General features: G+C 35.2%; 2 protein-coding genes across 3 annotated transcripts; both read left to right on the top strand.

Annotated features, from left to right (window-relative positions):
- The first annotated feature begins 321 nt into the window (after positions 1-321).
- On the top strand, positions 322-16,293 carry LOC136800517 (uncharacterized). Of its 2 annotated transcripts, none has more exons than XM_067057190.1 (17): positions 322-713; positions 1,104-1,212; positions 1,508-1,742; positions 5,624-7,438; positions 7,985-8,037; positions 8,576-8,628; positions 8,913-9,370; positions 9,627-9,695; positions 9,952-10,016; positions 10,468-10,540; positions 10,806-10,834; positions 10,978-11,009; positions 11,356-11,450; positions 12,117-12,286; positions 14,180-14,279; positions 14,784-14,896; positions 15,584-16,293. In XM_067057190.1, the coding sequence occupies exons 4-14, from the start codon at positions 6,757-6,759 to the stop codon at positions 12,173-12,175; spliced, it is 1,668 nt and encodes a 555-aa protein (XP_066913291.1). In that variant the 5' UTR covers positions 322-713; positions 1,104-1,212; positions 1,508-1,742; positions 5,624-6,756; the 3' UTR covers positions 12,176-12,286; positions 14,180-14,279; positions 14,784-14,896; positions 15,584-16,293. The 2 variants fall into 2 exon arrangements, with proteins under 2 accessions (XP_066913291.1, XP_066913283.1); XM_067057182.1 differs by having other exon boundaries at positions 12,117-12,316.
- Positions 460-6,285, top strand: LOC136799523 (uncharacterized). Its single transcript, XM_067056241.1, has 4 exons — positions 460-713; positions 1,104-1,212; positions 1,508-1,742; positions 5,624-6,285. Exons 1-4 carry the CDS (start codon positions 460-462, stop codon positions 6,283-6,285), a joined length of 1,260 nt encoding a protein of 419 aa, XP_066912342.1.
- Positions 16,294-22,825: the final 6,532 nt, after the last annotated feature.

The following is a 22,825-nucleotide window of genomic DNA, read 5'->3' as shown; positions in this document are numbered from 1 at the left end:
AAAAGCGATACTTGACCGTACTGCTCTATACAGATGAAAATTCCAAGACCTTTGTCATTCATTATCCCAAACAGTTTGCTTCTGCTTATTGAATAGGCATGATCCCATGGGAGGGTAGATGAATCAGGATGAATGAACGTTGTTGACACTTTTTTTAACAAAATGGTGGAATTTGATGAAAATTTAGACAGAATCTCAGAAATTAGGTCCTTTGTTGGCAACAGAAAAATGGTCCATTTAAGTCTGAAAGAGCAAAAAGTTTAATTTACCAAAAATCGTTTTGGAATCTCAGAGTTGTAACCAAATCTTTCCTTTTCAAAAAACTGAAATGGGAATTCCCCTGTTTTGCACTAATTTGTTTTGCTTTTCTTAGAACCTTTATTTGTCATCATGTAGTGTTTCAGAAGAACAAGAAAAGGAGTGCGAATTTGTTTCATTTTCTTAGAATAAAATGAAAAAATGCCAACCGATTTCAATGTCGGTGAAAAGTTTTCTTCCTTGGATGAACTCTACCAAAAGTTGGAACAATACAAAGTTGATAACTCAACAGAGTTATCTATTGATGATTCCAGACTTATTAAATCAGCATGCAAGGGTCAGCGTTTGGCTGAAGGGGACGAAAGAGAAAAGGCTTTGAAATATTCAGAGTTAAAGTATGTGTGTGTGGCTAGTGGCACGTGCAAACCTCGTGGGCGTGGTTTGAGAAAGTCGAGGTAAACAGATTATTCAGTATTTTTTACTCCTTAGATTCAAATCACTGAAGCAAAGTTGATCTATCCTTTTATCATTATACAGACTGTAAAGAAACAGAAGAATCAGTTATCTCTGTGTCAGTGTAGATCTATAGGTCCTGCAAAGCAGGAGGTGTTTCCTAAGATTAAAAAAAAACTTTATCTCTAGCTTTTTTGACCTCTGAAAAACCAAAATATTCAGTCCCGATTATATGTATTTCCAGAATCTATTTTATTGTAACTCCCCAACTGGAAGCCCTAAATAATGGAATGTCTCTGAATTATTTCAATTTTCAAATATTATACTCTTGTATTGTTAATTTAGTCCATTAGTAAAGATTTTTAATTATCCTCTGTTTTATTTTCTCACAGGACTTTGAAGAAAGGATGTCCATTTTATATCAGGTTCCGATTGGATAAAGACCGTCAAGCATTGGAAGTAAAAGATATTCAACGTTCACATAACCACGAACTAAACGCAGTAAGAAATACACTCCGCTATAATTTAGTTATGTATTGTCGTATAAAAAATACAGGTTGTTTGTAGAAAAAGAAATACTTATGAAGCTGGACCTTTCTTCAGACTTTAAAAGGGAAAAATGATTTGATGTCACAAATTAGAGATAAATTTGGCACCTCTTCGAATTTTCATCTACGCATCTTATAGTACCAATATCCAATAAATCATGGACGTTTTTTCTTATGGTATACCTTTCGTAATCTCTCAAATATTAAATGGAAGGCTTTCCTTACCATAATTATTCTTGTTTTTATAGAATTTATTCCGACACTATCCACGACAAAGAAAACTGCAAACTATCGTAGAAGCTGACGCCATACAACTGTTGAAGGCAAAGGCAGACAAAAAAATGGTTAGGTCGAAAATTGCAATTGAAAGCGGTAAAGTTGTGACCATGAGGGACGTGCACAACCTCGCACAGAAGGCTAAAACCGATAGCGAGGGGCGGAATAACCTGCAAGACGTTGTCGACTTGTTAAGGAACGAATTTGGTAAGGTTATCTCTTTCGAAAAGTGATTTGCTGTCTGCCAGCAAGGGTTACAACGCCAGTTAACCTAAGGAAGAACGAGAAATCTAATCAATCCTCTCAATATTTGAGCTGAGCGTTTTCGCCACATTTTTCCCCTTTTACATATCCCAGTGAAATATCTTAGACAACCATAAAAGCTGTTTCGACCTTTAAAAATAAATTTTTGATTATTTCAGACCTTTGATTATTTCAGACCTACACAATTGCATGTTTTTGATGTTCCTGACAATCAAGGTGTTGTCTTTTTAATAGTTTTTGGATAGGAACAGTCATCTCAATGAACATTGATTTACACCCAGCACTTCCTTTTGCACTGCCTCTATATAAATCCCATGCAAGACCAGTCTTTATTCACTAAAGCCATAAACATCTTTGCTAGCTTTACTAATACGGTGGGTAGAAGCTTAACTTAGGTATTAAATCAAGCTCTTCTTAGTTCTGTGGTCGAATTCATTCATGAATCTGGCAGGTTCGGTGGTGCATTATTTTAATCTCCAAACAACTCAAACTCTATTTTTTTTTATGATGGTACCCTCTTTTTACGTAGTCTAGTGCCCCTGGTGGTGATATAACACTAGTTTCTAGTGGGGATTGTATTTATGTTAGTCATGTTTGTAGTGTTTGTTCGTTAGTGTACCTGTGTTTACGTTCTCAAAAGGTTAGCCTTTTTACGCAGTATCTCCAAAATGTAGCCTATATCAGATATCACAGCTTCTACGCAGTAACGTCTATTCGACTTTTACGACATTTTTCGAATGTTTTGAGCCCAGGTTTTCACGCTTTTTTGACGTCACTTTAAGCTTTTGAAGCTCTTGCAGACAAATAAATCGAATTTACGTCAAGGCACTTAAAAGTCATCAAAGTGGAATCCACAAAGAAACAGAATGAAAAATTCCAAATTTTACAATTTAATTTTTGAACCGTTTGATTTTACTTTTTTACTACTGATCGCTCTGCTTACCTTGTTTTATCATCATTATACATCTGATGACTTTATGTTTCCACTGGTCCCAAGCAGCAAAGTCTTCAAAAAATCGTTTAGAATATATTTTTGCTGATCTAACACTTGTTTTTAAACTGTGATTTGGCTGCCAGGGGACAATTTTGCGAAACAAAAATAAACTTACGAACATTATGCTATTAACATGACGAACACATAACACAGGTCTTCTTTGCTTCTGAAACATAGTACGGCGAACCTGAGACGAATGTCTGCGGGGCTGCTTTCCTTTTCGATTTGCTCTGCTCTATTTTAAATAGGGGACACTTCGTGAAGGATCTCTCGTCACACGCAGCATTTTGTAGAGGGGCGAGACTGTGTGTTAACGCGTCAACCTTTCCTGCTTAATTTGACTCACCGAACACCAACCAGCCTTGGTTAGTGAAAGATGAGCCTTTCGACCCACCCCTTTGCTTTATTGTTTTCAAATCTTAAGTCAGTCAATTGTTTAGATCAAAAGGTATTTAAATCAAGTAGTGCAAATAGTGCAAATCGCAATATTCCAATTAGTTTTTCAAGAAGTTTAAAACTATCAAAGAGCAAAGATTCTATTTTATTACCATACTCGAAGTTTTTAGATTTCGTGTATGGTGCTATTATAGAAACTCCTAACAGTCGATACACTTTAGCCCCCTTCTCCTCCAGATTTTGAAGGGCGCCTAGGCAAAGTCTTGTAACTCAGGCTAAAATCCACTAAGTCAATGGAATTTCACATTTTTGTTTCTTTTAGCTGTCCCATGTTTGTCAAGTAAAAGAAATTTTCGATTTGAACACTTTTAACCCAGAAAGACTTTTTATTTTTCAAGGAAAAAGACTATTGCATTAAGAAGAGAAAGGGAAGAAAGGAAAGACTAATTTAGACTATATTATATCGTTCTTTCATTATCAAGTTCGATTTTTTGACCCATTAGATGCCATCACTCCGTAACGGAGCGTCGCGACCCATGGATGTACGCAACTTTAAAAAATTTGAAGTTGGGCTTTTCCAGAAAAAAACCGTATACCCCCTGTTGAGGATGTCCATCCCTCAGTGGCTGGAAATACTGTAACCCCGTGAAATTACAGGCAATTTCAGGTTTAAACCGCTCTGGAATTCTGAATTTTAGTAGGATTTAAAAAGCTATTTTTGTCATATCTCTCTATGAAATTCCGCCACATATCAAACCTTACCCCCTTGGAACGGAAATGGAAATCCCATTTGGTTTCTTACAACTTCTCCAACATAATCTTTATCACCCACCCGTTGCAGCAATGCTTTTCTAGGTCTTCATGTTTGTTCTCACCAAGGTTGTGAACAATGATATTGCATTTTGTTAAATTTAACTATCGTTCTTCTTCTTTCTCTTTAATGAAGTTCTTGATCGTTACCTCTTGTTGCTTCAGCTCATCTTTAGTAACGCTAGCGTATGTCTATTGTTGTTTTGGGTCTATATCATGGTCTTTTTTGTCGAGCTCATCTTTAGCGATGCTAGCGAATGTCTGTTGTTCTTTTGATCTACTAACGACGTCGTCTTTATTCACAAGTTTATCAATTTTCTTCTCCAGACTATCCAGTACAGCCAAAACGCATTGCTCGTTTTGATATTTCTCTTTACCTTCAGTATGTGTTGCCTTGTTGCTTGTCATTCTTTGTTTACTTGTTTTGATCTTCTCTAACAGTATTGGCGTGACAGTGATGCATTTCGCACATTCGAATCTCCTTGCTTTGTACTGAAGGCAAATCTGTATTTGGTACGCTGGAAGCTCCGAACAGACATAATGAACAAACCTTAAACACTTCCTACACTTCCTACACGGCAAGACAGTTGAAATTTCGGTGTTAAGATTTTTTTTTTCATCAGATTTCAGAAGTTTTCACCATTTTGTTGCATTGTCAGGAGCACAACCGTCTTACCTATAATCTTATTATTGTGAACTCTCGTGACCTAGTGGTAGAATAATATAGACTTTTGATGTTTTTACCTGAAGAGAACTCAAATCAGATTTTGCTGACTTTAACTTTTTCGTGAACTTTCGTTAACTCCGCTTTAAAGTCACCCAAATGACACTGTCGGCCGATAATCAAACTGCGCGTGCCAAAAATAACAACAACGACCTGAAACTAAATGCTATATACCGAGTGACCCAGAAAAAAGTATAAAGGTTTGATGGTTAACTGTGTCCGAAATAATGTGAGTTTTTACCATATTCTTTTTTAATTGTCAAGAGGAAAGGTAAACTTAAAATTTGGCGCATTAGCTTTTTAAAATTTGTACAGTAGTTCTCAAGTTATAAGCTGTTGACGTCAAATTTTTTTGAAAAAGTCCAAAAACACGTCACAAAAGGGGTATCAAATGAAGCATTTTTTAAAACTGTTCATTAATTTTTTTTAGATGCCTCAAATTATTGATTTTCTATTTTTCACTACCTTATCGGGGAAAACTTCGTCGGGGAAAAGTGACGAAATTTTGGACAAGTGACGAATATTTTCCCCGACGAAAATTTTCCCTGAATTTTCCCGGACGAAGTTTTCCCCGATAAGGTATAACTTTTTTATAATTGAGTCGTGAATGGTGAAAATGTGAGGCTTTCAGCATAGAATTGCGTTAAGTTTGCCTTTCCTCTTTACAATGACAAAAGGATTTATTAAAGGTATACATTATTCCGGACACAGCTAGCCATCAAACCCTTATACTTTTCTTTTCTGGGTCACCCGGTATTTTTTCAATTCATTTCAATATTCAAGTTTTACATTTTTTTACAAAAAGGTCAGTATCGTTTTGTGGGTAAGTGCTTTTTGGGAATGGGAATGGTTGGCGATGTTGTTATTTTAATAAGATGAAATCGTATCTTTATTTTCAAGGCTGTTCCGTTAATGTCCATCAAGACAAGGAGAACAACTTCTTAGGCATGATGTTCCAAGATACAGCTATGAAAACGAGTTTCAAATCGTATTCGGAGATTCTTTTTCTCGACGCAACGTACAAAGTTAACGAACTACGAATTCCAGCGGTTATCTTCCTGGTGGAGGATTCGTTAGGCCAAAGTGAGGTTGTCGCTGTTGCCTTAATGGTCAACGAAACCAAAGAAAATCTAATTTGGCTAATTGAAACGTTTGCTAGGGAGAATGACACGGCGAAGCTTCGGGTCGTCATGGCGGATAAAGATATCAACGAGCGCAACAGGATTAGTGACATTCTTGGTGTACCAATTCTAATCTGCCTCTTTCACGCACTTAAAGCGTTTAAGCGTGAGATGACAACACTTTCACTTCAAGCGTCCACCAAAGAAGAGGCAAAGTCTCTCTTTGAGAGCATGTGTTATGCCCAGAACGAGAAGGATTTTGTCGACTTGGAAAATAAATTTTTGGATTTAGGGTGTCCATCTCTTACAGAGTACTATGAGAAAAATTGGCGCCCTATATCGAACGAATGGGTAAAATGCTTTAAAGCCAAATCAGGGGACTTTTTGAATTCGACCAACAATCGGCTTGAAAGCTTTAACAGCAAGTTGAAATCACTCTAGGCCATCGGAGCAGCCTGAATGAATTTGTTCGTGGCTTTTTTACCGTGCTGTCTGCAATACGGTCTGAAAGAGACAAAGCCGCTGCTGACGAATTCCTCAAGTCAAAGACTTTGGTTCCAGAAAACACGACCGTCGCTGCTATCCGAAGTCATCTGACTTCGTATGCTGCGGACTTTGTGTGTCAAGAGCTCGCTGCTGTGTCGAAGACTGTTGTTCGTAACAGTACAAATACATCCTGTGATTGTTGCTTTCATCAGTCAATGCGCCTGCCTTGTCGTCACATTTTCCTGACTCGATCGTTAGCAGGGCTTTCGATCTATGACCACTGTTTGTCTGACGATCGTTGGTCAAAGTCTTTTTTTCACGACAGCCATCGATTATTTTCTCAACCCTATATTCCACCAGTTGGAATTAAAACTGTATCTTCGTGTCGCCCCACCAAAGCATTAAACCACGTAGAAAGGTATAGGGATGCAGCAGCCTTTCTTCGTTGGCTTCAGAGGCTGGTGGCAGCTGAGCACATTTGTTGAAAGAATGCAAGTCCTCAAGACTCTCGAAACCATATGGAGGAATGGTCAAGAGGCCCGTATCCTTTACTCTAGTGATCGATCGAGTCCAAAAGAACCGAGCATACCTGAAGAAGATCAAGCAGACAAATTAACTGCCGTAATCGAACCGAACGAAGCAGTTATCGAACCGAACGAAACAGTTATCGAACCGAACGAAGCAGTTATCGAACCGAATGAAGCAGTTATCAAACCGAACGAAACAGTTATCGAACCGAACGAAGCAGTTATCAAACCGAACGAAGCAGTTATCGAACCGAACGAAGCACATATCGAACCGAACGAAACAGTTATCAAACCGAACGAAACAGTTATCAAACCGAACGAAACAGTTATCAAACCAAACAAAGCACATATCGAACCGAACGAAGCAGTTATCAAACCGAACGAAACAGTTATGGAACCGAACGAAACAGTTATGGAACCGGACGAAGTAAAATCAACCGTCAGACCTGATGAATCGACACGAATCACTCCACCTTTTGATGTTAGTGGCCTGAAATTACCCTCTGGAAAAAGGCCAAAAGGAAGACCAAAGGGGGCATCATTGACGGTCATAGGAAGAACAAGGAAAAGGAAATTTAATGGTATATATTATTTCTACAGCTGACGAATTAAACAAGTCTAAAATTCTTTAAAATTATTTCAAAAATCGAATTAACAATTAGAGACCCCTCCGTAAAAGCACATATTACCAGTGGATACCCTCTAAGTTTTTTTTTACGAAATTTTACGAACTTCGATTACACAAAGCAACAGAATTATTATTGGCTGCTTACAATTCACCATAGCCAGCGAAGAAAACCGTAGACAGTTTACCTGTATTAGTAGGTTATATATTTTTTACTGATACTTAAGTGGTACCCACTGACGTTTAGCTACTGGAAACACTTTTTATTAAAGAACCTTTATAAGAAAACGAGGATAAATTTTTGCAATTAATTATGGCAAAAACCTAAGAATTCAGCCTGTTGAAAATCACGGCAATGTCGATCCTGACCCAAAATTTACTGGTTCTCGTGTAAAACAAGCCAATTTGTCTGCAACCCTAGTTCTTTAAAATGAATAACGCTGTAGTCCGATCTGTTAGCGGTAAAATAAATAGTCTAAATTACGATTGTATTTTTTTTCAGCAAAAGATCAAACGAAACAAAAGTCAACCAAGGTGCCAAAGTTACTGCCAGAGGTAATGACCTGTTAATAATTCTACTGATTGTACTGATAATTCTATTGGTGAAAAAGGCCAGTTGGCCGAAATATTCATTAGAAAGATGATGTGCTATTTCTGACTACGTAATATTCTATACACTCGCATAGACGGAGGAAATTGGTTTTACTGTGACAAGATAATTCTACTGTTATACAATTCTCACAGCTCATGACCTCTTATTACTGGAATGAGTTAATAGGGCTTACCAAAGAAAAGCAAATTCGTTAATTTTTAATTTCCACCATTGGAAGATTTTTTGAAATTATTGTTCTCGTGATTACCTTTTTCGGGATGAGCTGGAGTTTTTACAAGATAATGCACTAATTGGTCATTTAAAGTGATAGAGATGACGCGTTCTTTAAAAAATATAATAAGATTCTTTTATTACATCTTAACGACCAACCAAATCAAATAAGAGTTTGTAAAAACTCCAGCTTGTCCCCTTTTTTCACAATTTATAATTATGGTAAGACAAGAAAGGTAAAAAAAATTTTTTGAAACATTTCTTTCACAGAATTCAACCGCTGTTAACACAAGTTTCCAGAGCCCTGAGGTGAAGCAACTCATGTAAGTCTCTTTTTGTTTTATTTTCATTTTTCGTGAAGTTTATTTTAGCTTTGTTACTTTGACCTTGACAGTAAAGGGCTTAAATTTTAAATTTTTCTCAGATATACAGTTTTTTACGCGATTACAATAATAGCTGTATGTGACTGAAGTAAATTTCGCAATTATTATTTCAAAACTAATTGACAGCTCTAAAATATTAAAATTGTATTGTAATTGTATTGTAGGATAAAGAAACGCTTGGATAGTTTTTCATTCTATTACATTAATTTCTTTCATCATTCCAGGACATTTAACGACCCAAGCCAACGTGCAATAATCGAGGTTCCAGGTGATGGCCACTGTCTTCTTTATACATGGGAAATTTGCTTGCGCTTCACTGAAGATACTGAAACGATTAAACCCACTTATTTTGAACTAAAAGACTTGGTTTTGAAGCAATTCAAATCAAATGAGGAGTTGTACAAACAGTTCTTATGTGATGACGAAGTAAACGTCGACCTTGAAGAAGAGATAAGGAAGTATCTTTATGAAAAAAGTTACGCACGTCAAGTAGCGGACGAGCTGCTCTTTGATGCCTTGACGAATGCAACAAAAGTCAAGGTCTATATGTGGGAAAGAGAAGCTGATGGATCGTTTTCTAACACTGGCGAAAGGCTACCAGTAAACAAATTATTCAATTCGATTATTCACGTTCACAAAAATGGACAACATTTCGAACCCATCGTCGGGAAAAAGTTTGAAGGTTAGTCCTTTACTGTATTTTTTTTTGAAATTCGCCGTACTACAATGAACGCTATTATACAATATAAGAATGAAGCAACCAGTTATGAAAACAGTAGACTGTAAATATACAACTTAGATCCCCAGGCTAGGGATACATTAAAATGTATTGGTTACATACTTAGTTTTTTCTTGAACAGCTATTTCGTCATCTTCAATTTTCATTAAGTTTTGGGGATGTTACTACTCTTCGCTAATATTTTAATCAACTTATTTAGAAATGGCGAATGTTTTATCGTCGACTCATGGTATGTCATTACAGCAGACTCGACGAATGTCAGCAATGAGTAAGATTATTGATTATCATTATTTTCATTCATAGAATTTTATTTCACAGGTCTATTTCACTTGACCTCTACAAAATAATTATGAAATTTTTAATGAGTCATTCCCAGTTTCACAGTACTAGCGCGCTGATACTAACAAATTCATGCATGACTTAATAATAATGAGATAGGTATATGACTATACTGGCAGGATCAACCAGTAAAACGGTCCGAAATTCAATATTCATTATAAACACTTTAATTTCGTCTACTTTAGGTCCCTTTGAAGTCAGGAATTCAACAAAAAAGTCTCGGAATGAAAAAAGTCAACTTACTCATTCGGTATTTTGATTTTGTTAGAATTTGTTTATTTGGGTAATTAAAGTGCCTCAAAAAGTATATGTAATATTTCAATCCCTGAATATACTTAAATGGTCTTGGGTCTACTTTTTTTAAGTAAATATAATGTTCCTTCAATCTTGCAAGTTCAATAATCAGGAACTTTCCTACTGATAGTCAGTCCTACGTGGCCAAATTGATTTGTAGTTTTACGGATTAAGAAAAGCCAAAATGAGAAAGCAAATGATAAAACAAACATGAATAAATTAATAAATAAATTCCTCAAGAACTAGAGTCGGGAGGAAAATAATCAAGGCCAAGCGGTTCGAAAAGTTATCATGACTCAGCAACCGGGAGCCGTAAAACAACTAATCAAATTGGTCTTGCCTGTAAAGTGTAGCTTTTCATTCAATCAACTGTCACATGAATATTTTTATTTTTCCATTTCATTAAGAATCATGATTCAGACCTGTTTGGAACTACACTGGATAGTATAGATGACGAATCATTGCTGGGACACGTTGGAGGTATGTGTGCAATTTGAATAGACCGAATTGATATATTTCTGAATAGAAAGTGTAAATGTAAAATCATCTTTTTTCGTGTATTGTAACTGATTCAGTATGTCTGTTAGAAATCTCTCCGGTGGAAGTAGGTCCGTAAGTAGTACTGTAATGTCACAGAAACGTTCAATAAAAGCAATCCCTTCAAAATGTTTCTCTTAAAAGTCGTCAACAAGATTGCCTATATCAAATTTGACTTATTATATTTTCTCTTCGGATCTTTGTTTAGAAATTGATGATGTTTTGGCTGTATTCGAGGTAAAATTGTGCTTTAAACTATATACTCCGTATATTAATTTGTTGAACGCTCGGATTGTTTCAAATTTTTCTTAGGTCCAGCGTTAGTTATGTTCTTGTGAAAATGTTCAATAATAACAATAACGTTCTTTTTTACTTTTTAGACTTCTGCTTTGCGTCCTGATGTTATTGATTTGTAAGATATTTTACATATTTATTATCTAAAAATTATCTGGTATTCAAACATCCAACACCCTGTCGCTCCATGAAATTCAGCCGCTAACTGACCAGCGCAACTGTGCACATTGTATAGATCACTCTCCCTACTTGGACCCCATTGAAAATGTCGAAGAATCCACCCATACTCTGCTCAAAGTAATATCAGAGAGAAAATAGTGAGAATCAAGAATATTTTCGTCAACCACTTAATCTGTTGTACAGAATATTTTTTTCGAATACTAGATGCTCCACACCCACTACAGTACAGACTCTTCTTTCTCAATTGGAATTTCTCATATTTTGACAAACCTGATGTTTTATAGGAGAGACGAGGCAAGCTGTGAAGATGACGACGACATTGACAAATCAAACCCCGAGACAATTAGTATTACTCGACAGAAATGTAACAAAAACATAGGTATGTCATCATTGGAATGTGTTTAAAATCTCAATTGTGAAAGTGAATCTTTTGATATTAATAGAAGAAAAATTTTGAGCTTTTGAATGGATTGAGCATTTATTAGAGTTGAGGAGTTATTTCATTTTTTATCTCTGATAGCCTCTTTCTCTTTCTTTTTTCTTTACTTTACATATAGGAGCATTCAAAAAATACGTATTCGTTAAGGGGTAGTCCCCTTTGTCATCAAATAAAAATGATTGTCTTTATTGCTTTCTTCTATAATTTAGTACACCAATGTGGAATCGACCTTCTGATTTTAATTAATTGTATCATTGTTCAGTGATACTTCCTCATAAATAACAACATCAAAAGGCTTACATTCCAACAAAAGAAATTATGTTTTTATTGCTTCATTTTTTTGTATTGACCCATATCAATAATGCTTGCACTAGATGACTGTACAAATTCATTCAAAATGTTCTTTACTTGTTCTTAAAATATTTTGGCCATCAAAGCCTCGTGCTCAATATATATAGTGTACCGCTTGGGGTTTAAAAACTTTATTTAGTTTGTCTCGTTGACAGTGAAAATCTAAAATGCCCGTAAGTGTGTTTCCTCTTTCCTCCTCATCAATCAAATATTTAACAAATGTTATGCAAATATGCCTACTTTTTACCTTTTCAGGAAGACGATCAAACATCATCAAGAGCAAGTACACCATCCAGTTCTTCTGGTGGTCGTAAAGTGAAAAAGAATACAATACTCCCTGCCACTGAAGAAGAGACATCTTTCGGGACAGAGAAACCTCAACCGTTTGGCGGAATGACTGGATTGGAGAATCCAACATATAATAAGTAAGAGTGATATTGATCTGCCACGATCAGGTACTTGGGAATGTAAAAGGGAATTTAACAAATGAGAATAGCTAGAATAAAATAACTAACTGGAAAGGATAATAAAAGTACAAAATATATGAAGCTAGATAGAAAATTAAGAACAACTAGCCGTATGCGCAGCGTCGCACGCTGCGTGTCCCAATCCAGTGAATCACTACACATCTGAAAAATTCTAAGGGAAGAAAGATAACCGCCGATTGATGATTTGATTTTGATTTTAGGAAATAAAGGAGAAAAAAGATAACATTGCATTGCAATTTATTAAATAAATGCTTAGCAAAAGTATATTTTAGATCTTCTTAGCCATCGTGGCTGGCCCTCGTGGTTGGACATTCGAGGGTGACTTTGAAAGACTTTGAAAAGTTTTGAAAGTTATAAGGGAGCCGCTATTGTAAACAGAAAAAAACCATCAAGCTCCAAAGTTGGTGAATAGAAAATAGTATCTTGGGGTCTCAAAGTTAGTCTAGTGGTGGGAAATCTGCTTAAGGAGCAAAAAGATGATGGTTCAACGCCTTAAAGAGTAGGCTTTGTAGAGCTTTGTTAGATTTTCGAAAACTTTTTACAAAACGTTGTAAACACACACGTTTAAGCGTATTAATATATAGATTTACATAACCCTGTATTTATGAGAATATAAAAATAGCGGTTAGTGTAAAACGCAGGTCACAGGTCGCAGGTCACAGGTCGCAGGTCACAGGTCGCAGGTCACAGGTCAACAAAGTGCAGACCGGAAAAAAAAGTAAGATCATAACAGATACATAACATAACATCAATACATAGCGCATTAAATTACAAAAAAGTAATACATGCTATTTAGATATTATAAAATGACAATTGAATAGAATAACAACCTATTTTGACATAGTGACACTTACTTACAAAAATAATGACAAAATCATAAAATATGATGCCTAGCAAGACAAAAGCACGAAAAATATTTATTATGCAAAATGTGATGTGGATGGTGTGACTGGATATAAAATGAAACCAAACAGAAGCTTGCAAGGACCCTAAGAGAGTGGTTTTAGAAGGATGGAACTAATTAATTATTCAGTTATTATTTTAATGTCTTAATGACAATTTTTGACAAAAATATTAACAGAATCATAAAATATGATGCAAGAACAGACAAAAAAACGAAAAATATTTATAATACAGAACGTGATGTAGATAGTGTGAATGGATATAAAACGGCACCAATCAGAAGCTTGTGAGGTCCCTAAGAGAGTGGTTTTAGAAGGATGAAACTAATTAATTATTCAATTGTCATTTTAATGACTTAATGACAATTTTTGACAAAAATATTGACAGAATTACAAAATATCATGTCTTACAAGAGAAAAACACCAAAAATATTCAGCATGCCGAATGTGATGATAACAATATGGCTGGATATAAAATTACACCAATCAGAAGCTCGTGAGTTCTCTGAGAAGGTAGTTTTAGAGCGATTTGTTTTATTATATGTAACCATCATATAACATTACAAACATTACAATATGTAATATACCTGTTATACGTATAATATGGTTTCAAATATTTTCTGGTCTGCGTTATACACGGCGCAAACCACGAAAGATCGATAAAAGCACATGGTTAAATTTTGATGTTTGAAATGGTTTTATATGGATGAAATTGCTTGAGAATTATGTTTTTGATAATTCTTTGTGTTTTCCAAACATTTTCCTCTGCAATGACATTGATTAGAGTTAACCTGTCATCACTGACCTGTGACCTGTGACCTGCGACCTGTGACCTGTGACCTGCGTTTTACACTAACCGTAAAAATAGCTTGAATTGACTTCTTTAAAATTTTTCTGAATTCTTTATTATCTTTCTTTTGCAATTCAGTGTCAGCATGGAGTGATTTGGAGAGCAACCGAAGTGATGACAGACCAACCACAGCTCCGATTGATAAATCTCCAAGAAACGAAGAGCAATCTTCTTCAAGGTATAAAAAAAACTCCAGGAGTATTATGACACTTGCTTTCATTAGTAAACAGTGGCTTTCATCACGCCCTAACAGCAGAACTTTACAAATATGCGATTTGTGATTTAGGCTGGAATGTTAACTAGACATTGTGGCTTTTGACAATGGGTCATTCCATTTTATAACCATACATAGCGGCAGACAACGGCTCCCATTCCAGGGGATTTCAAAAAAGACATTCCAGGGGATTTCAAAAAAGACATTCCAAGGGGTCTCAGGGATTTTGTTTTGAGTTTTTTTTCTCTGAGGGGTTTGGATGGAGGAGCATCGTCTACCTTGATTTTCTTTTTTCCAGAGATAAAATGAAATGTTCGTTTGTATTCTAAGGCTGAGGAAAGTTTTGAGAATCTCCCATAGACCTAACTTAAATTTCCACCGGGTTGGAAGTTTATTCGGATATTTAAAAAGAAGTTAAAGGATGGTTTCTCTTTGCCCCCTTCTTAATATATACTTCTCTCTTTACAGGCCTTCAACAGCGCCTATGGGTAGTGGATTATTTGGTCGAGGTAAAAACAAAATCACCCCTGTATCCACCGGTATAAATACGCCTCAATCACAGCAATCTGAAGAAACGAAAGGTCAGTCTTTCAAGATTATTTTCATTACTTCACCATGCAGAATTTTACCTGTTTTATATAAAGCTTAGTGACTGCCATATTGTAGATGTCATTGATTACTTTCTATAGAATCTATATTCTTCCGCTAGGAACTAAAGTCATGTCGCCAGAGGTACTAGACTATCTAAAAAAGAAAAGTAGCAAAATAGCTCAGAAGTAGGAGAAATATCATATATTTCTGTATATTTCTTGACTCTGCAAAGCAGTCTTTAAAGGGATTATCAGACAATTTTTTATATTTGGCTTAGAGATACCTTTTACGGTTCTAAGAAACACCTCCAAATCTTTACTTAAAAACAATAGAAATTCAACGTAAAGGCTGTTTAAAAACTCATTTTTAGAGATTTCAAAGTCAAATATCTCAGCTTTAGAAAAAAATTAAGTCCAAAGATTTAAAGGTGTCTCTTTGGACCATTAAAGGTATCTTTATATCAAAAATCATCTGATAATCCCTTTAAAAGATAAAGCTCCAGCTTTTTGTCCTTTTCAAAATCACTGTGCCGCAGCAATGTCCGAATTTTTGTCATTTTGGCGCATTTGATTGTTGAGCGAAATTTGGATTGTTAACCAAAAGTATAGTATTCGTACTGTGATAACCAGTGGTAACGAGTGATTGAATAATCAACATTTTTTCCATTCTTTTTTCAGTGGAGACGTTCGAGTTGCAACACGTGTACGATAATCCTATGACACGTGACACTTCTTCTTCTAAACTCATTCCAAAAATCGAAGAAGTTGATGACACAGAACAACAAGGCCAAGAAATGAAGGAAAAAGAAGAAGAGGAAGATTTCAAGTTTGAAGAGGTGCAATAGCTCATTATTGAGGAGTAAACTTTTTGCTCCCATGCATTTCAAGACGAAATGTTTAACGGCTCATGATGCGAATTTCAAATTTGAAAGTGTGGTGGTCCCTGAAAGAAGCCTTGAAAGGATTCCAGAAGAATGGAAGCCGACCTTGATAAATTCGGGGATCAAGCTCTAATAACTTAAATTAACCATATCGGTTACTCTTTACGATATTGACATTTTTGCAAACATTTTACCGATTTTGTCTTGATTAGTATCGTATAATCTTATGTTCATTTTAATTATTGTTGTTTCTACCGGAAAAGTATTGCTGCAAACTACTGCTCACAAGTGAACGACATTTGATATCTTTTGATATTATTTCCTCTTATTATGAAGGTCGCGACAATTTCAGAGTACACAAAGAATCACCTCAATTATTCTTATTTTATTAGAACACGGACCAGATCGTCACTCAGTTCTTACGTTCTTTATTTTCATATTCTTTAGTATTTATCTCTAGGATAGTAATGGCTATTGATGAGAAAAGATCTCTGCTATATTCTAAAATCAGACATTCAATTTCCTACTTCCTTATAAACAATTTATATATTAGCAAAAGCCCGAAAAAAACTAGCTTAAGGGAACTATTTTTCACAGGAACTAATTTTCGCGGTCAAAAAAAAAATTTAAAAAATCGCATTTCGCGGGAATTAATCGGGAATTAATTTTCGCGCTTTTGCCCATCATTGGACAAATTTCTTTCATTTTCCTAGGGATTATTCAAATCTTTGAGAAAATGTGGCAAAATTTTAATTTTGCTGAAAAACCGAAAATTAGCGAAAAATTAGTTCCCGCAAAAAATTAGTTCCCTTAAGGTAAACTAAATACTTTAATGGGATTAGCTTTGCTATACTTAAACTCCCGAGACAGAATATTTTCGACATACTGCACATATCCCTGACTTACTTACCAAAAGTCAATACCCTCTTGAATTAAAAGTTATTGATCATTTTCTTATAAAGATGATGCTTATAAGAAAAATAAATATGCTCACATTTTTCACAATCCCTAACTTGCTTTGAATGAACCAATTTCCAAAAGTCAATACCCCTTGAACTAAAAGTTATTGATTGTATTCCTATAAAGATGGTGCTTATAAGAAAAATTAACATGCTCACATTTTGCACAATCCCTAACTTGCTTTGAAAGAACCAATCGCCGAAAGTCAATACCCCTTGAATCAAAAGTTATTGATTGTATTCTTATAAAGATGATGCTTATAAGAAAAATAGATATGCTCACATTTTGCACAATCCCTAACTTGCTTTGAATGAACCAATCCCCGAAAGTCCCCGAGAGTCAATACCCCTTGAATTAAAAGTTATTGATTGTATTCTTATAAAGATGGTGCTTATAAGAAAAATAAATATGTTCACATTTTGCACAATCCCTAACTTGCTTTGAATGAACCAATCACCGAAAGTCAATACCCCTTGGATTAATAGTTATGGATTGTATTCTTATAAAGAGGATGCTTATAAGAAAAATAAATATGTTCACATTTTGCACAATCCCTAACTTGCTTTGAATGAACCAATCACCGAAAGTCAATACCCCTTGGTTTAATAGTTATGGATTGTATTCTTATAAAGATGATGCTTATAAGAAATATAAATATGCACACATTTTGCACAATCCCTAACTTGCTTTGAATGAACCAATCACCGAAAGTCAATACCCCTTGAATTAAAAGTTATTGATTGTATTCTTATAAAGATGGTGCTTATAAGAAAAATAAATATGTTCACATTTTGCACAATCCCTAACTTGCTTTGAATGAACCAATCACCAAAAGTCAATACCCCTTGAATTAAAAGTTATTGATTGTATTCTTATAAAGATGATGCTTATAAGAAAAATAAATATACTCACATTTTGCACAAACCCCAAGTTGCTTTCAATGAACCAATCACCGAAAGTCAATACCCCTTGAATTAAAAGTTATGGATTGTATTCTTATAAAGATGGTGCTTATAAGAAAAATAAATATGCTCACATTTTGCACAATCCCTAACTTGCTTTGAATGAACCAATCCCCGAAAGTGAATACCCCTTGAATTAAAAGTTATTGATTGTATTCTTATAAAGATGGTGCTTATAAGAAAAATAAATATGCACACATTTTGCACAAACCCCAAGTTGCTTTGAATGAACCAATCACCGAAAGTCAATACCCCTTGAATCAAAAGTTATTGATTGTATTCTTATAAAGATGATGCTTATAAGAAAAATAAATATGCTCACATTTTTCACAATCCCTAACTTGCTTTGAATGAACCAATTGCCGAAAGTCAATACCCCTTGAATTAAAAGTTATTGATTGTATTCTTATAAAGATGATGCTTATAAGAAAAATAAATATGTTCACATTTTGCACAAACCCTAAGTTGCTTTGAATGAACCAATCCCCGAAAGTGAATACCCCTTGAATTAAAAGTTATTGATTGTATTCTTATAAAGATGGTGCTTATAAGAAAAATAAATATGCACACATTTTGCACAAACCCCAAGTTGCTTTGAATGAACCAATCACCGAAAGTCAATACCCCTTGAATTAAAAGTTATTGATTGTATTCTTATAAAGATGATGCTTATAAGAAAAATAAATATACTCACATTTTGCACAAACCCCAAGTTGCTTTCAATGAACCAATCACCGAAAGTCAATACCCCTTGAATTAAAAGTTATGGATTGTATTCTTATAAAGATGGTTCTTATAAGAAAAATAAATATGCTCACATTTTGCACAATCCCTAACTTGCTTTGAGTGAACCAATCACCGAAAGTGAATACCCCTTGGATTAATAGTTATGGATTGTATTCTTATAAAGATGATGCTTATAAGAAAAATAAATATACTCACATTTTGCACAAACCCGAAGTTGCTTTCAATGAACCAATCACCGAAAGTCAATACCCCTTGAATTAAAAGTTATGGATTGTATTCTTATAAAGATGGTGCTTATAAGAAAAATAAATATGCTCACATTTTGCACAAACCCTAAGTTGCTTTGAATGAACCAATCACCGAAAGTCAATACCCCTTGAATCAAAAGTTATTGATTGTATTCTTATAAAGATGATGCTTATAAGAAAAATAAATATGCTCACATTTTTCACAATCCCTAATTTGCTTTGAATGAACCAATTGCCGAAAGTCAATACCCCTTGAATCGAAAATTATCGATGGATTTCTTATAAAGATGATGCTTACAAAAAATGTCCAATCCCTAACTTGTATTTACCTGCACAACAGTACCATTGGGCGTACACCAGTGCACCACCATCGATTCCACCATTGTATTGACCAGAACCATTGATTCCATCATTGCATACACCAGCACCATTGATTCCATCATTGCATTGACCAGCACTATTGATTCCAGCACCATTGATTTCATCATTGCATTGACCAGCACCATTGTTTCTATCGTTGCATTGACCAGCATCATTGATTCCATCATTGCATTGACCAGCACCATTGATTCCATCATTGTATTAACCAGCACCATTGATTCCATCATTGTATTGTCCAGCACCATTGATTCCATCATTTCATTGACCAGCGCCATTGATTCCTTCATTGTATTGACCAGCACCATTGTTTCCATCATTGCATTGACCAGCATCTTTTATTCCATCATTGCATTGACCAGCACTATTGATACCATTATTGTATTGACCAGCACCATTGATTCCATCGTTACATTGACCAGCACCATTTATTTCATCATTGCATTGACCAACACCATTGATTCACCAAAGCCGTCAAATCTTTCAGTTTATTCACAAACACCAATTTACAATAAAAACGATTGGATTTATTATCTCCACAGTCATATTCACCAGAACGATCAGATCCTATGATGTACAATCATCAGCTTTCCAAAATTCCTTGAATAGATTAACCAGAGTCGTTAGGTCTGACCATTGTAGAAATTAACAAATTTTGATAGTTCGACACCTCAGGGCCACCATTTTCAGCTTTTTCCCCATCGTTACTTCGTTACTTTTTCGTTACCCCCCGTTACTTGCGTTACTTCATCGTTACCTACCGTTACTTCATCGTTACCTGTCGTTACCTACCGTTACTTGTCGTTACCTATCGTTACCTATCGTTACCTACCGTTACCACTTTTAGTAACAACGCAAGTTCCCAGATAAATCTCTCATATCAGATCGCCATTTCAACCCTCTAATCTAAAGTGATGTTGCGAATGTGATCTCTCGTACAACTTAGTGGATCAACCAGGGTCTGTTCGGAGATAACCGATAAATGCAAAAAAAAAAAATTATATCTGATGTAGTATAAGGCACCAAGTAAAAATTTTACTGATCTTTCTGGGTTACGGATACCACCATGCACCATACTCTCTTTAAGTTGATACAGCAAAATCTTCATTAGCAGTGTCTTAAAGATATCGACGAAAAACTGTATTACTTTAGAACTAGGAAAAGGTTTTAAAGCCTAGAAAGTAATGTCAAGCTTGACTTAACGTGCCGATACCGATGGCTTTGATCTGTAATTTAGATTAGGTACTGTACGCCACCTTGAATGTTGCATGTATCCTACTAATCTAGGCTGTCCTACTAGTACTAATGCAAGCTTAATAGTTATCAAGATTATTAAACTTAAAGGTTTTCTTTTTAAATAAGAGTGATTTTGTTTACTTACTCATCAATTTTAATTCACAAGCTTTCTCCCATTGGATTGACACGTATGTGTAGCTAGATTGGTCAGAAAGAGGAATAGAAAAACATTCTTTGCTTATATCAGCATAAAAGAACAATAGGCAGACACAGTCCCGTTATGAAATATGTGTCTGATATGAAATGGGAACACTTGTGTAAAAATAAAACCTTTAACGTTTGAGTCGTTATTAAGACTTTTCCACTACAATGTAAACAGGTCAACTGTGTCAGTCTTGTTTGATAGTGCAGCATAATACTTTAAATATATTCATTTTCAGCTACTTTTATATAGATATACTCAAAAAAGGGAAGGCTTAGTCTGTAAAATACCAATCAGATAAATAAAATGTTTAAGGGATATATTTGTTTGTCTGCTTCCACAAGTCAACGTAGCGGGGTTTCGTGCAACGCTTTATATATCTGGTCTGTAAATTACATTTTCCATCTAATCGTCTCATCATCTGATTTAAATTGATTAGGAACGCATTTTCGACACATTATGAAAATTTTAAAAGCATTTCAACTTTGATTTACATGACTTGATGACAAGTGAGATATTTCAAATTGAGTCAATTTTATTTAAATCAAAAGCAGCCAGAAAAGTGGTCTGTAAAATACCAAATGCACTTAACAACTGTTAAGTCAGACTTCTAAACAAAGAATGTATATATAGTTATAGATATTATCAACATAAATGCTTCAATTGATTGAAAATATGAGTCTCAGACAACGTTGAGGTGTCAAACCTAAAGAGAGATCTTAATTTTTATGAAAAATTCGAAATATTCTGGTCTGTAAAATACACATTTTTTATCCCACCATCACGAAACTTTACTTGAATGTTCCTGGCCTTAAAAACTAACATCTGTGAAATTTTAATGAGGTTTACTTGGCCTTTTGCTGAGCTATAAAGAAAAACGTCAAAATTTTTTCTTGTGTTTTGGGGCAGTTTTGACCGAATTTTTCAAAATAAATGGACTGTAAATCAAAAAATAGTCGTCTAAAATCCATAAAACTTTCCACAATGCTACAACTATACCGACTACGAGCAATGAAGGCATTAACATCTATTTCATGGAAGAATTTGGCCCTGTGTGAAATTGAAAAGTTTTATTTTTTTTTTAAATTAGATTTTTTCACAAAATTTTGATATTCGGGTCTGTAAAATACACATTATTCGTGCTTACCATCTTGAAATTTTTCACACACAATCTTTGATGCTTTATCTAAAACCCTGCAAAGTTTTAATAGGTTTTGATATGTAGTTCATGAGATATCTTGAAATGCAGTACCCTACCCCAGGCAAATCGGCTCCAAAAACGTTGCCACGTACCCTCGAAACACCCCCTCTGAAAAGTTATTGCCCCCTGGTTAGCCTGAAAACCATCGCGATTCTCAAAATTTAGATGTGTTTGAACCCAAAAACAGTTTCAAACCTTTTTCGCCGTCAAGGTGGTACCTCATGCCCCATATTGCCTGGACTATTATGCCATTTTGAAGTTTCAAATTTCAAAAAAAAATAATTGAAATTTTTCAACATTTTCAAAACTACTGCGCGCTCAAAGGGTTAACCAAAAATTTTTGATTTTTTTTGAAGACTCCAAACTGCTCAAAATGCCTGAAAATGACAATTATGAGTTATATTCGAAGTTGTTTTGACCATAGGACGTGTTTTCGCGTCCTGAAACAGCCAAAATACCAAGTCCCAAAGCTTGGGTCTCAGCTCCCTAGGACTTGATTTAAAGGCAGTTAGGAACATTTGGCGAGTTCCTGTACGCGGCTGCAATCAAAAAAATCATAACGTCACTCAATAAAAAATGGCGTTCGTGTCTTTTCGCACTTTTTTTAGCCTAGACGATGTAGCAAACATAATAAGTATAAGCACACTGTGCTTTTAATTGGCTGACAATTTCTTTTGCGTCGGAAAAACTTTTTCAAACTTTCAGCGATGATTGATCAAACTGTTACAATGAAAATTATCCAGCGCATTTTTTATCTTCTTACCTTCTTCATCTTTAATGAAGCACTCGAAGTTTACTGAAAGTAAGCACATAAGATATTCTTATAATTAATGATATTCATTTAAACACGCTTCGTTATGCGCTGCGGTGGAGTGCGTGACGTAACTCGCGCGGCAACTAACTGGCCTTCTGTTGGAAGATCATATTGGGCGTTTTGGCGTTACCACCCTCGACGCAGCGAGCGCCTTTGTCTTTCCGCAACTCTTTCCACCATTTTAAATGGCCTTAACAATAGATCCAAAAGGGCGCCATAATCTTGGAAGATAATTTGTTTTGGTCTCCGGCTTTGGGAAGTAGCATTGTTTTTGGTTGTTTTCGATGGAAA

This window comes from Clytia hemisphaerica, unplaced genomic scaffold (genome assembly GCF_902728285.1).
Source record: "Clytia hemisphaerica strain Z4C2 unplaced genomic scaffold, Clytia hemisphaerica genome assembly, whole genome shotgun sequence".
Taxonomy (NCBI): Eukaryota; Metazoa; Cnidaria; class Hydrozoa; order Leptothecata; family Clytiidae; genus Clytia; species Clytia hemisphaerica.
Note: the sequence above shows the minus strand (reverse complement) of the source record. Positions and strands in the feature narration are given on the sequence as shown.

What these genes read in the sequence shown, in the direction of transcription:
- LOC136800517 (XM_067057190.1), top strand. Translation starts at nt 6,757, where the DNA reads ATGCAGCAGCCTTTCTTCGTTGGCTTCAGAGGCTGGTGGCAGCTGAGC. An exon ending in TGCCAAAGTTACTGCCAGAG is followed by an intron (nt 8,038 to 8,575) that starts GTAATGACCTGT and finishes TTTCTTTCACAG; the next exon opens with AATTCAACCGCTGTTAACAC. An exon ending in ATGTTTTGGCTGTATTCGAG is followed by an intron (nt 10,835 to 10,977) that starts GTAAAATTGTGC and finishes TTTACTTTTTAG; the next exon opens with ACTTCTGCTTTGCGTCCTGA.
- LOC136799523 (XM_067056241.1), top strand. Translation starts at nt 460, where the DNA reads ATGCCAACCGATTTCAATGTCGGTGAAAAGTTTTCTTCCTTGGATGAA. An exon ending in ATAACCACGAACTAAACGCA is followed by an intron (nt 1,213 to 1,507) that starts GTAAGAAATACA and finishes TTGTTTTTATAG; the next exon opens with AATTTATTCCGACACTATCC. An exon ending in CTTGTTAAGGAACGAATTTG is followed by an intron (nt 1,743 to 5,623) that starts GTAAGGTTATCT and finishes TTTATTTTCAAG; the next exon opens with GCTGTTCCGTTAATGTCCAT.